The sequence below is a fragment of the Odontesthes bonariensis genome, chromosome 23, assembly GCF_027942865.1.
Source record: "Odontesthes bonariensis isolate fOdoBon6 chromosome 23, fOdoBon6.hap1, whole genome shotgun sequence".
NCBI classification, from domain to species: domain Eukaryota; kingdom Metazoa; phylum Chordata; class Actinopteri; order Atheriniformes; family Atherinopsidae; genus Odontesthes; species Odontesthes bonariensis.
In genome coordinates, this window is record NC_134528.1 from 31,423,301 (window position 1) to 31,440,231 (window position 16,931).

At 43.7% G+C, this 16,931-nt stretch overlaps 2 protein-coding genes across 4 annotated transcripts in view; both read left to right on the forward strand.

Moving 5' to 3' along the window:
* The window catches only part of bms1 (BMS1 ribosome biogenesis factor), a 46,854-nt gene extending 40,639 nt beyond the window's left edge, over window positions 1-6,215 (forward strand). For all 3 annotated transcript variants that reach the window (XM_075458097.1, XM_075458099.1, XM_075458098.1), the window contains exons 18-23: window positions 622-680; window positions 934-1,056; window positions 1,406-1,553; window positions 3,351-3,526; window positions 3,851-4,012; window positions 5,392-6,215. In XM_075458097.1, the coding sequence (XP_075314212.1) occupies window positions 622-680; window positions 934-1,056; window positions 1,406-1,553; window positions 3,351-3,526; window positions 3,851-4,012; window positions 5,392-5,619 (896 nt within the window). In that variant the 3' untranslated portion in view covers window positions 5,620-6,215. The remainder of the gene's footprint in view (window positions 1-621; window positions 681-933; window positions 1,057-1,405; window positions 1,554-3,350; window positions 3,527-3,850; window positions 4,013-5,391) is intronic.
* A 1,638-nt stretch (window positions 6,216-7,853) lies between these two features.
* rfng (RFNG O-fucosylpeptide 3-beta-N-acetylglucosaminyltransferase) overlaps window positions 7,854-16,931 on the forward strand; it is a 33,321-nt gene continuing 24,243 nt past the window's right edge. The window contains exons 1-2 of the mRNA XM_075457195.1: window positions 7,854-8,345; window positions 10,087-10,650. Coding sequence (XP_075313310.1) covers window positions 10,153-10,650 — 498 coding nt within the window. The 5' untranslated portion in view covers window positions 7,854-8,345; window positions 10,087-10,152. The remainder of the gene's footprint in view (window positions 8,346-10,086; window positions 10,651-16,931) is intronic.

The window sequence follows — 16,931 nt, forward strand, 5'->3', positions numbered from 1 at the left end:
CTGAAAAAAATCACATTTAACTTGGATAATTGATTCCCAAAGCATCTAAAGTTCCTGTTAGTGGTCATGAAATTGGACTTGGACTTATCAGATTGATCAGCACTCAGGATGATGATGACATTAGTTATTGAGGTGTTTGGTCCCAATGAGCAGAGGTATCTGTGGAGGAGTAACGGTGAGGCAGGCAACCCTGAGAACAGTGCACAAAGCTGGGTTTGTGCACCAGAACCATCCAAACTTACAGAACTTCTCTTGAATGCTGATAAACGGCTCAAATACTCGAGCAGAATTCAGCCGGAGGTTGTTGATGGACAACAAAAAAATACTGCTCAAAAGATCAACGTGCAAAGTGACATGTGACCAGACTTTAGGTGTGCTGTTTGCACTGATCTCAGAAAAGTAACACTTCAATCGCTCTGTCTCAGAAACATCCGTTTTAGAAACTCTAGAGGGCCCAGTAATGCAGTGACAGTCATGTTGGTTATGGGAGTGTACACATCTGACCACAGCTGAATGGGTGTCGTCTTCCTTTTCTGGAATTCCAAAGCTCATTAGACGTCTGCTTTACAGTTGGGTGTGAGTTCTGCTCTGATTTCTAACCCTTGTTGTGTCTCACTGAAGGTCCCATCACACCACAGGGAACCGGGTTCCTGGCTGTACAGTCTGTAACAGGAACTAAGGTAAGTTTAAGTCACTTCGACCACTGCAGGACAAATGGCTATTTATCATTATCTGGAATGATAAACTGCAGATAATGGGAGGAATAACTAATAAGTGTGAATGTTGTTCGTGTCACAGTAAGAGATTGGGCCAAGGTTTTTTTTTCTTCTTTACACTTTTATAATAGAAAAGATAAATTGATAATAGCTCATTTACACTGCAGATAAGACCTGCATGCCATGGGCCAATTTCCTGTTCTCCTTTTGTCTGCAGGCCAATTTCCGCATTGCAGCTACAGGAGTTGTCCTGGATCTGGATAAATCAGTGACTGTAGTGAAGAAGCTGAAGCTGATTGGTTACCCTTACAAAATCTTCAAGAATACCAGTTTCATTAAGGTGGGAGGCCTCCCTCTTTTACCTGAGTGAGGTGGTGCATTTTTTTTGTCATTCATCTAAAATATGTCTAAAGTGGATGTGATTCATCGGTGACACAGAGCATCTGCACTGGAGACTTCTAATCATTCTCCAGCTTTATCAGGACTTTCTATCCCCACAGATGCAAAGAAAGTCCTCACTCAAAGCACTCTGTGAAGCTGTGCTGTGCTGTGCTGTGCTGTGCTGCGCTGTGCTGCGCTGTGCTGCGCTGTGCTGCGCTGCGCTGCGCTGCGCTGGGCTGGGCTGGGCTGGGCTGGGCTGATGCTCGTGTGTCCTGCATACTGAAGGGTGTCTCCGCATGACTTCACAGGGCATGTTCAACACCGTGCTGGAGGTAGCTAAATTTGAAGGTGCTTCCATACGAACAGTGTCAGGGATCAGAGGTCAAATTAAGAAGGCACTGTCGACACCAGCGGGAGCTTACAGAGCCACTTTTGAGGACCGCCTGCTTATGAGTGGTGAGTTTCCAATCCTCTTGCTTTAACAGGTGATCTTTGTCTGTGTTTTGAGACTGAGGAGAGCAGTTGGAAATCTTTTCTATTTCTTGCTTAAAGCCATAATGTGTAATATTTCACGTTGTCTATTAACAAATTTGAGTCTTATCATTCACAAGTATTACCTCAATCGTTATTAATTACCTCCATCACAAAAGTGCAGTGTTCTTATATTCTTTATATTCAGCATACAAATGTACATAAGAGTGTTACACCCCAATGAATGTCTCCATGTTGCTCCGCCATTTTAAAACTACGGGATTTGTAGAAGGACATGTCATCAGCTTCGCATTTTCCGTTTCCACATTGGAAACGGAAAATGCGAAGCTGATGATATGTCCTTCTACAAATCCCGTAGTTTTAAAATGGCGGAGCGACATGGAGACATTCATTGTCCGTGAAATATTACACATTATAGCTTTAACATGGAATAAGAGTCTCTCAGCAGATGAGTGCTTTCTGTGTTGAGTGACTTGTTTCATGATGCATTAGATGTTTTCAGTGGGTGTTCAGTTTGGAGTGCTGGCAGGCCAGTTTATAACTCTGAAACATTTACTATAAAAGCACAAAAATAGAGAAATGCTGCCACCGCCTGGATTTAACTGGGTCAACAGGTGAGGCTCCCATTGGAATAACACTGCAAGGATTAATATGTTCCAGTTATTCAGCGGGACTGAAGCAACTTCTTGTTCCTTAAACATCTATGTTGAAGGAAAAGATGTTCCTCTGTTTCAGAAGGCTCCAGTTATGGGCCTCAGAGAATGCTGAAACTCCTCACACCGGCTTAAGAAGTGTCCAACACATGATTCACACCTGGAAGGACGGTGGGGAACCATCACCTTCCAGGAAGAAATGTGGCTGGAAGAACACGCAGCTCAATACCATGACCAACAAATCAGACAAAATCCCAAAGGATTTCTCTTCTTTGGCATGTTGGAACTTTGCACCACAGGGCGGTTTGAGTGCTCCAAGATCACAGCTTCCATTATTGCTTGTTGGCCTTTTTCTTTGCATACTCCCTGGATTCGTTGAAGATTTTCTGTAGCATAGATAATTGTTTCTTTTTTCCATTATTGTCCATCACCAGGTTTGAAAGACTCCGCCTCTCTGGGGTGCTCTTTTTTCACACCCTGTAGCATTCAGAGAGGTCGTTTTGAGTTGAAGATGAATAAAAAAGTGAACGTATCCATCCTGCCTTTTCCCTGTTGAGAGATGTACCAGCTTTTTTTTAGTTTGTTGTAGTTTCAGCTGTTGACCTGCTGTTGGTTCGAATCTGCACGTCTCACATAACATGTGCACTTTAGTGGAAGCACGGCTGCATTAAGAGAGCGAGATAATGTAGGCATTTTCCTTGTCGTCACCCTGGACCATGGAAGTGAACCGAAGGATTAGTTAGAGTTCAGCTCACTGGAAGCTGTGCCATACTGTGTCAAAAGTGTCCAAAAACGTTGGAACTAATAAAGAAACTGCATACAGTTCCTAAGACTCCCTCCTCCTTTGCTGCAAAAGAGTTCTTTCTCCAGGACACCATCATCCAGTTTGTAAAATGATGAGGCCATTATGTCATGAAGATCCACAAGCTGATGGATGTTCTGATAATCTCAAATCTTTTCAGAATAACAGAAAGAGAAATCTATTCTGGGCTGCAGTGCATGACCTGTGAGCCTGTGACTGAATAGTGTTGGCTGGTTACAGTTTGACGGACATCTGTGAGGAGTTACAGCAGATTTGAAATGTCTTTGTGTTTTGTGTGCTGTGCAGACATTGTGTTCCTGCGCTCCTGGTATCCACTGTCAGTTCCTCAGCTCTACAACCCCGTCACCTCTCTGCTGCTGCCTGTTGGCCAGAAGGACAGCTGGTCAGGCATGAGGACCCTGGGCCAGCTCAAACACGACTTGGGCATCCGCAACAAACCCAACACTGACTCTCTGTACAAGGTAGAGCAGACTCAGCCTGATGGCTCTCTGTACACTTGATGTGATGAAGTAATAAGAAGAGGCACATAACGTGGGAGGAGTATGATGATGCACTGTGTCCTGAAACTGAATGTGAATAATCAAAGTTTGCTTTGTAATGACATGGCTGTCGATGTGAAACACTCCCAAACATTCTGTTTGATTGCTGAGGATTCAGGTGGAGACAGAAGCTTGTTGTTTCATTAGCGATAGCCCCAATGCTGCCTATCCTCTCTGCATATCAAGTGTCATATGTCTAACCTATATGCCCACCTAATATAAAAAAATCTATTTCTTCCCCTGTAGCCGGTAGCCCGAGCCCAAAGATACTTCAATCGCCTCCACATTCCCAAGGAGCTCCAGAAGGCCTTGCCCTTCAAGAGCAAACCCAAACAGCAGCAACCCAAGGGAAAGATTCCCAGAGACCTCCAGAGGCCCAGCGTGATCCGAGAGCCCCACGAGAAGAAGGTGAGCCAAGCCTGACTACCTTTAGCACAGCACATTTTCTCAGCAGTTCAGGAGCAAATCAGTTTAATTCAGTTTTTTTTTTTTTATCTGTACAGCACAATCCAACAACAAGGTGACTCAAAGTGCTTTACAGAGACATTAAAACAGTAGAAATAAAAAGCAGGATTTGAACTTGAAAGAAAAAAGAAAGAAATAAGAACAATAGATAAAATCAGAAGTTAAAATGTGATTAAGTTTTGAAACTTAAGGCTTCAGATTTGGAGCTTTATTCAAACGCAGCTGAAAATAGGTGTGTCTTCAGCCTGGGCTTAAACACACTGAGTGTTCCAGCTGATCTGAGGCTTTCTGGGAGTTTGTTCCAGACATGTGGAGCATAGAAGCTGAATGCAGCTTCTCCATGTCTGGTTCTGACTCTGGGAACTGATAGAAGACCAGATCCAGATGACCTGAGGGGTCTGGAAGGTTCATACTGGGTCAGGAGGTCACTGATGTGTTCTGGTCCTGGACAATTCAGAGCTTTATAGACCAGCATCAGAACTTTAAAGTCTATCCTCTGATGGACAGGCAGCCAGTGTAAAGACCTCAGAGCTGGACTGATGTCCAATCTTTCTGCTGACCTGCCTGCAGTCTTTCTGCATCGTCCTCACTGATGAGTGGTGGTCTTCAGTCTCCACAGCTGTTTGGTTTCTCTGCACGTTGTGTGTGAACATCCTCTTTCTGTCACCACTACACGTTGCTGTTGATTTTCTTTGATTTGATTTCACCAACATTGAAGTGATCTGTGATTTTCTTCCTGGAAGGTGATGGTTCCCCACCGTCCTTCCAGGTTTGAATCATGTGTTGGACACTTCTTAAGCCGGTGTGAGGAGTTTCAGCATTCTCTGAGGCCCATAACTGGAGCCTTCTGAAACAGAGGAACATCTTTTCCTTCAACATAGATGTTTAAGGAACAAGAAGCTGCTTCAGTCCCGCTGAATAACTGGAACATATTAATCCCTGCAGTGTTATTCCAATGGGAGCCTCTCACCTTACCTCTCCCATCAGGTCATAAGCACACACAAACACAAAGTGTCAAAGCAGCTCAACAATTCCACATACTGAGGCAGCCCCAAACGTGCATTTCCAAAAAGGTTCTGATATTTGGTGGTCGGTTTGTCATGATACTGACGCTTTAAACTCCATTCATTCCAAAAAAGAAACTTGATAGTTCTGGTGGTGCCTTTTTTCACCTGGTTGTTTATATCCTTATCACAAAAGGATCTCAAATTTCTCTGCTCCAATATTATCATAAAATGTCCAAAACTATTGAAACAAGACCCAGTTTGTTGTAGTTGAATAAAAGCTGAGCACCTCTTCCTGTGTTTTCTCCTGTTTGATAGGTGGCAGCTCTGCTCCATGCTCTGAGCACAGTCCACAATCACAAGAGGAAGAAGGCCCACTCGGTGCAGCATGCCAAACACAAGGAGTTCCTGCAGCAAAAGGTGAAGCAGGAGGAGGCCAAGCTGAAGAGACAAAAAGAGGCAAAGAAAAAACTCTACCGTGTCATGGGTCAGATGGACGTAAAGAAGCAGAGGTCCAGTCTCAAGGGGGCTCCAAAAGATGATTAGTTCACTGTTTTCGGACTGATGAGTCTAACTTCTGTAGAGTCGGACTGGGAAACTTTGAGGCTCGGTTCAACAGCTATGACAGACTTTTCTTCTTTTCTGTCAAAGGGATCTTAAAGTAGCTGTGAGGACAAACATTTTGATGTCTGGAGCTTGTTTTAATAAAACAGAATAATGGCAGTCATCACTTTCATTCTCTGTTAGTAGCGTGGGAACAAATGGCACACTTCTTCAACAGTGAAAGTAGAGCAAAACTGCTTTTTACCGTCATTTTAACCTCCTAAAACATCGTGGAAAGTCGGGCCCGGTTCCTACAGGCAGTCAGGATTCTGCTGGCTTTGGCAGTCTCATTAGTTTTAACTCTTGGTTTGAAATCGTTTACCACTTTTTAGCAGAGATGATGTAAAGCCAGATTAAACTGACTGCTTCTTGCTCTGTTGCAGGACAATAACATGACCTTCTTTTGGCCCATTAATGAAACTTTGTATATTCCTGTTATCGCCTTTTTGCTTGACCTCTGCTCGACACCTCAGAAATCCCCATGATGTATTTGGTGATTATTATTCAAAATGAAAGTAATTAAATGTGATGAAAAAATATTTAATTTCTCCCAAAACAAAATGGTTCTACTATAGTTATTGTCTTTCCAAATGATTGTAAACTTTCATTCTGCCTTATTGCTACTGGCAGGGATGCCCTCCTGGATCTCTGTGTTCAATTATAGTTGGAGTAGCCTTATGCTAATCACACCCCATTGTTTCAACACTTTATTATGTACAGGGTGAGCAGTGTTGTTCTTTATGTTCATCAACAGTCAGGTCCCAGATCAGAGCCAGCCTTCTTTATCAGTTTGTTCAGTTTCTCTGAGTCTCTGACTCTGATGCTGCTGCCCAACAGATGCTGCAAAGCAGATTGTTCTCTCCACCACAGACTGATGGAGGATATAAAACATCTTGCTGCAGATATTGAATGACTTTAAGGCCTAAAGAAGTTTCTTTAAGAAGCATAGTCTGTTCTGTCCTTTCATATTGACAGCCTCAGTGTTACATATACAGCCCACATTTCCCTCCTAAAATCCAGTCATCTGTTGTGTTTGTATTTAAGACGTGGTGATAGATCCCACACCATGCCACTAAGTGGTGAACCAGTTCCCTGTACCCAGCCTCTTGTCCATCACTGATACATCCACCAGCTGCAGAGTCATCAGAGCATTTCTGGAGATGGCAGGACTCTTGAGTCCTACTGGAAGTCTGAGGTGTACAGAGTGCAGAGAAACAGTGAGAGTACAGTCCCCTGTGGTGCTGCTGTGCTGCGGACCACCTTCTCAGACACACAACCCTTCAGCCTCACACACTGTGCTCTGTTTGTCAGGAAGTCAACAATCCAGGTGGTTGTGGAGGCATCCACCTGGATTTTCTGCAGCTTCTTACATAACAGTGCAGGCTGTATTGTATTAAAAGCTCTGGAGAAATCAAAGAACATAATCCTCACTGTGCTGCTGCGTCCAGCTGAGAGTGGACTCACTGAAGCAGGTAGATAATCATCACATCTTCAACCCCAACCCCATGATGAGGAAACGAGCTGGTTCTGAAATGTGTTCACTTGTTTATTTAGATGAGCCCATAATGGTCTGTCCAGGACTTTCATGACATTGGATGTTAGTGTCGAGGAAGAGAAGACCAGAGTAGTGTTACTTACCTTTGCAGCCTCTTATGTGCTTTGCGTGGTCAGCTCGACTAGAAAAGCGCTATACAATTCAGTACAATTCACCGTCATGTCCTCCTTTTTGTTTTTGAAACAGAATCCTTGTGGTGTTGTTATTAATTATGCTAAATAACTCATTTTTACGCCATTTATGGTTAAAAAAAAAAAAAAAACACAAACGTCGGTTTCGGTGCCTTGCCAAATGTCGGGCTCACCCGCCCCCTATGGTGACAGCTTAATGTTGGTGTTATTTATCTCATTTAATTATATCAAGTAATCATTGGGGTATCATCACCACAATGAAAGTGTCATTATAACGTAATGTTGAAGCCGCTTGTCACTCTTCTTCCAGCACACATTCATCTTGCAGACAAGATTCCGTCGGTAGGCAGAGGAGTTGATCCTTTATTTTGAAGGGGGAAACTTTAGTCCTTTAGCCAATCAGAAGCCAGGGGCTTCGGTTAGCCCGGCCACAGAGTGAACGAACGGTGATATTCAACGGTGTTAAACAGTTAACACAAAAGAATAACCGGAACGTTAATGACAATGAATATGACAACTGCGCCAAAAACTCAAACGGCACAAATGTAGTCTGGCGACTCGTTTGGGCTCATTTCGCTTAGCTAGTTTATTTTGAAATATTTGACCGGAAATTGCATCTTTCTTTTGTCTTTAACTTGCTGTAACTACCTGAGACGAGTTTGTGAGATATTTTGACAGAGTTTACCAGACCAACAGGCGTTCCCAGCACAAGTTCCCCGGCCCGGGTCTCCCTCCCGGTTGTGTTTAAAAAGGTGGGGGTTCTGACCTGATCCGGCAGGCCTAGGCAGAAGCAGGAATACCGCCTCTTTGGACTGGAGTCCAAGAGGAACAAAAAGGAAGAACTGGATCCCACGCAGCGGATCTGTTTCTGCCCGAACACTGTGGCAGCCTCGCATTGTTTTCAGCCTGTGTCGCAGTGAATGCCCTCCTGTCGTTTTTCTTAGTTTTTCGTTGTGGAACACCGAAGCTGAGCGTCATTCCTGGTAAGCTGGGAGCTCCCACTGCTCTGCATTCATTTCTGTTTCTGAGCGAGCACTCCGCCTGGAGTCCTGCTCCACATTGTGCCTCTGAGTATCATGGTGTTAATTGTATATAATATAAAAGGAGCAGTCTTAACAAATCTTATTTTAATGTCTGAGCTTCTTTACTTAGTTGGCAGCGCGGTCCACGCGACTATAGCTTCCATTCGCCATTTAAACTGAGCCGGAAATGACACGTTTTAATGAAATGTAAATGAAAACTTGTATTATTTGCACAACGTCATAGTTTAAGAACTGGTGAAAGTTAGATACCGTTTGTTTAAGGATAACTTCAGTATGTCCACAGTGTGCTGGTTAATGACCTGGAGCTGTAAGATATTAACCAGCATTCACTGGAAGCTCCAGGTCCTCAAATGTCGCTTGGATGGCAGCGAGATCCTGGATCATCCTTGGATCATCCTTGGACCATCCTTGGATCCTGGATCATCCTTGGATCATCCTTGGACCATCGGACCATCCTTGGACGATCCTTGGACGATCCTTGGACCCTCCTTGGACCCTCCTTGGACGATCCTTGGACGATCCTTGGACCATCCTTGGACCATCCTTGGATCATCCTTGGACCATCCTTGGACCATCCTTGGATCCTTGGACGATCCTTGGACCATCCTTGGACCATCCTTGGATCCTTGGACCATCCTTGGACCATCCTTGGACCATCCTTGGACCATCCTTGGATCCTTGGACCATCCTTGCTTGGGGTTCTGGGATCAGTGGGCAACCTGCAGCCATCTGAGCCACAGCTGAGCACATGAATGATCACGTTGCCAGCATCTGTTGCCATCTTTTTACATGAACAAGTGTACAACATTCATTTCTTAAGGTTGTGGTTACAACTTTTTTTTTTCCTGCCCCCAAGTTACAATAAAAAAGGGAAATCAAAGAACACAATTAACTCGGTAACCTTGAATAGCCTAACAATAAGGTAAAAACCAAAAAAGTAGGCTAGTGTTGAAGTAAACAGCAGAGACCGACCTGAGATAAACCCTGTCCTTTAGTCCTGTTAAGACTAAGCACATTCTTAGTAGACAAATCCATTTTATGAACAGAAGAATTAAACATTTAATTAGATTTTGGTTATCATTTGATTTAATATTTTCTCCAAGCAGGACTGGGAGAGAGGACATGAGAGATGTGACAGATGAGTTCACATAGTTGGTAATAGTTGACTGTGTCACAGTTCCAGAGCAACATGTTGCACGGTACAAGCAGAATCTCTAACCCAAAGATATGGCAACATGCATTTAGTTTAGCACTTTTTATCAAGGTCAAGGCTCTCATTTCTTTTTAGAAACCTTTTCACTCCTGCTGCTAAAAAGCAAACAGTTGCCATGAATGAGAATCGTGTTGTAAAAGCGAGCATTTGTGCAGATGATTGGTTTGTCTCAAAGTTGTTTCAGCTTGGGAATGGTGTGAGCTGCGTTAAGCCCTCAGTGTTGCCTGTCTAAAGGAATGAATGTAATCAGCTTTCGAAATGAAGCAAAAGTTTCCTCAAACATTTCATGAAACTTCTTTGTTCTGACTCTCCACCAATGTGAGCTGAGGGGAGAGATTACCAGAGTAGGTTGTACCTGGTGTCACAGCGCCACAGAACATTAAAGAAAAGTTAACTGAGCAGAAACAAGTAAAAAAGAAGATGGACAGGTGTTGAATAGAGCATGAACATGGAGTTCTTTCTGTGCAGGTTTCCATGTGACGGTATGACGATGGGACAGGGGGGAGCTGGAAGCGACTGCAGCCCTGGAGGCTGATGAACTCTCTTCTTTGGCCAGTCAGGATGCACATAGTTTCAGTAGGTGTCAGCAAATTCTGCTTCCTTTTTGCTGTTGCATTCTGCTGCCTCCTCCTTCTGCTCATCCCAGCCCTCCAGCCCCCACCACGCCAGCTGGAGATGCCTCAGCCCCGACCTCAAGTTAGACTGGCCCAAGCCAGGCCGTCACGCCACACCTTGGTTCCAGCAGGCATCGACAGTGCTCGGGCCACAGACTCAGCCACCGGGCTCAGTGGGTTAGAGGTCCAAAGAAGAACCATTACGACCAAACTTACCCAGAATGAGAAGCACAGTCACAAGCTAGGTGTGGCCTCTGAAAGAGTCCCTGAAAGAGACCTGGGTCCGACTTCACGGTCCAAGTCTCTTGATATGCTTGAGCTGAAGGACCTTTTCATTGCGGTGAAGACTACCAGGAAGTACCACAAGTCCAGACTGGAGCTGCTGATTCAGACCTGGGTGTCCCAAGCCAAGGAGCAGGTGAGGATAGCTGTAGTTATGCATGCGGTGGGTACAGTAGATGAGCTGTTGTAATGTCTATGGTGAAAGATCAATGCCTGGGTTTCAAATTTCTCTTTTTGATTTGCAATTAGAAGATGTGACGATGACAAGGTGATAGGAACATGTTTTTTGCCTGTTTGAAAGAGGACTTGGTGCAAAGTGAGGACATTAGCCGCATTCGCACTGTAGGAACCTTTGGCAGTTCCTATAACCTTTTAAGGAACGGGGCCGTTTTTCCCCGCAAAAAGCATAAAATATACAAACTTTTTTCAAGGCAAAGGAAAAACAAAGAAATGAATTTGAAGGCTTAATTTGCACTGTGCCAGGTCTACATAGCCTATTAAAGGAGTGATGAGTGGCTGTGGCTGGCCGTAGCCTTGTGGGTTAGCCTAGCAAGCCAGACCCGTACAGCAAAAAGCTGTACAGGGGTCTAGTGACGCTGGATAGCAGTGTGGGCGGGATAAACGGCTGTCTGTCAAGTTTAACGCCACGCAATAGGATGGCGCAACAACCAATCAGAGCGATGAAGAAGTTTTATGTAGTCAACGCGACGGAATGTACATCGTGGTTTGTAGTCTATGGCCTGAAAAGCTGATTACTCTTAAGCTATAAACTCTGTAAATATATAACTTTAGCAACATTTGAAACATTTTCAGGCGAGAAAGTAGTCATTTAGACCCCCAAGGTGTTGAAAATCTGACAAAATACCAGCTATTTACAATTTTGTTCCCACGAATTTGTCGCTACTAAAGCTAGCCGCAGTGAGCAACGCACTTCCGGTTTTGCCGTTCGGCCCGCCGTCTTCGGTACATCATGCTCGCAATTGACTGGGGATTGCTCTCAGATGTAAGTTTACTTCGTTTCCCTATAAATCTAAAGAGAGCTAGCTAATGGAAGGCAATATAGCTGTTATATAAGCCTGTTCGCCGGGCGCAGCCATTGTTTACCTCTCTGGGACTTTTTTTTTTTTTTTATCTCTCTCTGGAACTACACACTGAAACGTCGCACCTTGCCAAATGTCGGGCTCACCCGCCCCCTATGGTGACAGCTTAATGATGGTGTTATTTATCTCATTTAATTATATCAAGTAATCATTGTATCACCTGTATGTCCCGCATTCACACATACAGGAACTCGGGACCACGGCCCTCAGTTCCTGGAACCATTTCAGCTCCTTCTCCTCAGCTGGGTCTGTTCTGGGTTCTATAGGAACACATCTGACGGAGGTGTTTGGTGGTCGGTAGCTCCGCCCCTTGTCATGTTGTCAGGCTGAAATGTTTCCTCATACGACACGGACACAACCTTGGTGTGTTTAATAAGTTAAACCTCCACGTGGTCTCCTTTGTCTGCGGCGCTCTGCTCTCCTTCCTTCATGAAACCAAGAAGTATGGCCTGCGCTCCATCCTTCGTCTCCTGACTCTCTCTGTGAGCTCTTCCAGCCTCCATGTTAGACGCCCCATGTGATCGTCCATGATTAATATCACCATCATGCAGACCATGAACACGGTGGCCTCCCCGCTCTCCATGTTAGCTTCTTTGTGGTGTTTTTTCTTCTCTGCTTACTTTTCGCAGGTTCTGTTTTGTTCTGTTTTTTTTGTTGAATGTGGTGCTAAAGTAACACGTCGCTGTCGCAGACGGATGTGTGCGCTGCATCAGTCCCGACCTGGTCCCGACTCATGTGGGAATGCAGACTGAAACAGTTCCCCTGGGGAAGGACAGTTATCAGAACGGAATTCGAGGAAGACCGTTCTTAGAACGGCGTTCTTAGAACTGCTCTGTCCGAATGCTGCTAATGTCACGTTAAAGGGACATTGATCTCCTTTCTGGTCAGCTTTTTGGTATGAGCTGCTATGTGACAGACTGGTCATAATTTACTCTTTAACTACCCAAGAAGTGGGTGCAGTCAGGCTCAGAAAGGTCCAACCATCTGATCCATTATCTTGGCAGACCATTCCAACATATAGCAGTTCTTTAATAGAACTATAAGTTCAACATATGTCCCACAGTGTAAGCAGCAGAAAATGAACTGCCCATGTCAGTTTCATGCCAGAATGTCCCAAAATCTTCTCTTTGTTCTCACTTTAATATCACACACTGTAGACTGACTTTTTACATTGTTGGAAACTTAGAAAAAAATGTATTTGGAAACATTTTTGGAAACAGACGACGTTTTGTTGGCTTGTAATAGTTAATTGAAGGATAAAAGGGAGAGTATATAAAATGATTATTAAATCAAATCAAATTTATTTGTAGCACATTTCATGTACAAACAGTTCAAAGTGCTTTACATAAAATAAAAGCATTACAGCAGGGAGTGGAAGAAGCATTAAAAATACATAAAAGAATATAAAGAGAAACAAATAAAATAATTTAAATGAATTTAAAAACCAGCAACAGTCAAGATAAATTCAAAGATATCGTTCAGGTTTCATGCATAGACACATGAGAACAGAAATGTTTTTAACCCGGATTTAAAAATGTCTCCATTTGGTGAAAGTTTCATCTCCACTGGCAGTTTGTTCCACTTGTTTGCAGCATAACAGCTAAATGCTGCTTCTCCATGTTTAGTCTGGACTCTGGACTGGACCAGCTGACCTGAGTCCTTGGATTTGTCTGTGTTGCATGAATGTTTTGACTAATCGTTTTGATTTTTTTTGGCTGAAAAAGTTGGCAAATAGAGGAGGTCTGGGTTTGACTGTTTAGGAGGATTTGTGAGTTTTTCAACCATAGCAAACAGAGTTCGAGAATTGTTGACATTCTTATTATTAGTTGTGGCCCTACGTGATATTGCTCTGTTGACTTATGATAATAAATGATGAATTAATAGTTCAAAGATGTGTATATGTGTGCTATATAAATATCAACACCACTTTAACTTTGCAGTTGCTTCAAGCTATCTCCATTAACCTTCTACTTAAGCATGACCCATCCAGTAAGGCAGTCACAAGTTTGGTACATCAGCTAAAGCTCTCTTTAATCCTAAAACATGATCAGACTGACGGAGCAAAACACTCAAAACAGAAAGATAATCAGCTGTCATATGAACACATTCCACAGCGAGCATCTAGATTTTTATTGCCACAGTTTGTCTCGTGGTAATGGATTTTCTCTGGTGGACTTTGGGTGTTACCACCAGAGACTGATGCGGTTGAGTTTTTCTCACCAATGTTTAGTACATCCACAGAAAAATTGTAAGACTGCCAAAATCCAGCAGTTTATCAACATCCCAGTACAATGTTCTGCACATTGTGGGCTGCTTGGGACTGCATGTGGATGCTGTGTTCTTCTTATTGTTACCTCACTGGATCCTTTTTGAGGATCCTTTTTAAAGTTGCTGGCATTGTGAATAGCAGTCGTCCTCATGGAGGTGATGAAGCGGAGTGTTTCATTATGATTCAGACGGTTGCAATGAGATTATAAAACCATTATTGATAGGGATGATCTGATCACGTGATCAGAAATCGTGGCCGATCACGTGGTTTCAGACTCGATCGGTATTGGTCTCTTCATCCCGATCAGCGATCGGATATGTAGCCTATCTATGTATATTTATTCTCATTATTTATTTTTATCAGAACTATAATATTTCAAAACAAATGGGGAAAAAACAACAGCTTAGTATTTCCTGTTATGTGGAGGTACAGAGTCAGAGCGTCTCAGCTCCACGCAGCAACATGCGGCATGACGTCACTTTGCTGCCGTGAAGCGAAGCAGAACACGGCAGCAGCTTGAAGCTGGGGGGCAAATGTCCACGGTGTGGAGGTATTTTAAATAATCAGGGACATCCTGGATCTGTTTCTTCGCCGTTCTTCATTTTTTTTTAATGTACTGTAGAAGTATCGGATCGGGACTCGGTATCGGCAGATACTCAAAATCAAACGACTGGGACTCGGGGGGGCTAAAAAAACTGATAATCAGGTTGATAATCCCTAATTATTGATGTATCTTATTTTTCTTTACAAGACTTTTTCCTAACCTCGTGGCTCCTTCCTTACTTTCAAAGCATGAAATAATCTTGATACCATTTATTGATAAAACAAATAATAAATGTGGCCAGTTAACTGGAATTTTTCATTTGTCAGCATATTTCATCACACTGAAAAAGACCCAACAGGAAAAGTGTTTCCGTTGCAGCATACTGGTAGTTAACTGATACGGACGTCCACATATGCTGAATCCCTACCAAAAAGTAACAGACCTCTAAGCAACATCCTCCTGTTAGCTTCAATATAATCCCTCCTTCACTGCTGTTGCTCATGAGACCCTATCTGTCCACCATCTGTGACAAAGTGGCACACGTCACAGGATTTCTTCAGGGATTTCAGCTTTGGTCTGGTAGAGTGTGGGGATCACTGTGTCAGGAAAATATCTCTGCTCCAAACAGTGCAACACAACCCATAAGCCCCTTTAGCAGAAGGGAAGATGATGCAAATCCTTGGAAATAAAAGTTTCAGTACAGTTTGTAATGACTTCAGGGTTAAGTATGAAGCGCTAAAGGTTAAAGTTAGGGATGGGCCCCAAAATGTTGCATTCAGTGACATTTTTGTGGTTTTCCATGTTGTAAACTTGATGGAGCATTTGGGGTTTTGACATTATTGCAAAGTCTATTATCATTTTATTATTAAAAGAGTTTGATCCCACACACACAAAGTCAAATGGGAAGGACTTTGTGTGTGTGGGATTCTACACATCAAGTTGGACCAACTCTGTATTGGAAGTAATTGGTTCAATTCAATTCATTTTTATTTATATAGCGCCAAATACAACAAATGTCATCTCAAGGCACTTAGATAGTAAGTCCAATTCAAGCCAATTGGAATTCAATTAATTAATAATAATCATAATTCATAAAATAATCCAATTCGTTCATATAGAGCCAATTCAAAAACAATTTCCTAGCTAAGAAAACCAACAGATTGCACTGAAAACTTAGTAAGTCCCACTTTCTGATAAAGCCCCTCTGTGTTCAGAGAAAGACTTTTAACTGCCCCACCTCAAGCAGTCGGAGAGAATAGAGGGGTCCTGTCCAAGTTTGGTGTGACGGCTGCTCAATGGGTCTTTTCTCTGCAAGCTAATCGTTTGCTCAGATAAATGGAGGCATTGGAGGCCTCTTGCCATCTTATCTCACTGCTGTCAGACCAGTAAAATTTGCCTGTAAAGTTTCAAGCTTTTCAGACCTGAAGTGTACAGCTCATCTGATGTTTATGGAAAGGTTACAGCTTGCCTTGCAGGTCTCTTTCCTCCCACTGTACTCTGTAGGATTATGACTATAATGCAGAAGCCTGTGGAAGTATATTTAGAGACTAAAGTGTAACCTAAATGTGGGATAAAATTAGGCAGTGTGAGCCTCGCACATAGCCGGGCTGTGTGAGCCTCGCACATAGCCGGGCTGTGTGAGCCTCGCACATAGCCGGGCTGTGTGAGCCTCGCACATAGCCGGGCTGTGTGAGCCTCGCACATAGCCGGGCTGTGTGAGCCTCGCACATAGCCGGGCTGTGTGAGCCTCGCACATAATAATAATAATAATAATAATAATAATAATGACTTGGTTTTATATAGCGCCTTTCAAGTAACCCAAGGTCGCTTTACAAAAAGGAGATGGGGCTAGGGAATAGAGGAAAGAAGAGGGGAGGGGGTAGAAATGGGGATGGGGCCAAGGTGATTAAGGATCATAGGCCTCAGTGAATAAGTGGGCTTTGATGTGCTTTTTAAACGTTTCCAGTGTGGGAGCTTGGCGGATATGGAGAGGTAGACTATTCCAAAGGGTGGGGGCAGCAACACAGAAGGCTCGGTCTCCAAAGGTCCGTAGTCTGGAGCGGGGAGTGGCGAGCTGGTTCTTGCCAGAGGACCTCAGGGACCTTGGTTGGGAGTGTTGCTGGATGAGATCGGAGAGGTACTGGGGAGCAAGAGTGTGGAGGGATTTGTATGTGAGGAGTAGGATTTTGTAGGTGATGCGTGACTTCACTGGGAGCCAGTGAAGGTGTTTCAGTGTGGGGGTAATGTGTTGCCACCGCTTTGTGTTGGTGAGGATCCTGGCAGCCGTTTTGGACACGCTGTAGTCTGTCCAGTGCTTTGTTTGGAAGACCATAGAGGACACCGTTACAGTAGTCCAGACGGGAGGTGATGAAGGCATGGATCAGAGTCTCTGCAACTGGGTCTGACAGTGAGGGCCGGAGTCTGCAGATGTTTGTGAGATGGAAGAAGGCGGATTTGGTGGTGCTACTGATATGAGCTTGGAGTGAGAGGTTACAGTCCAGGAT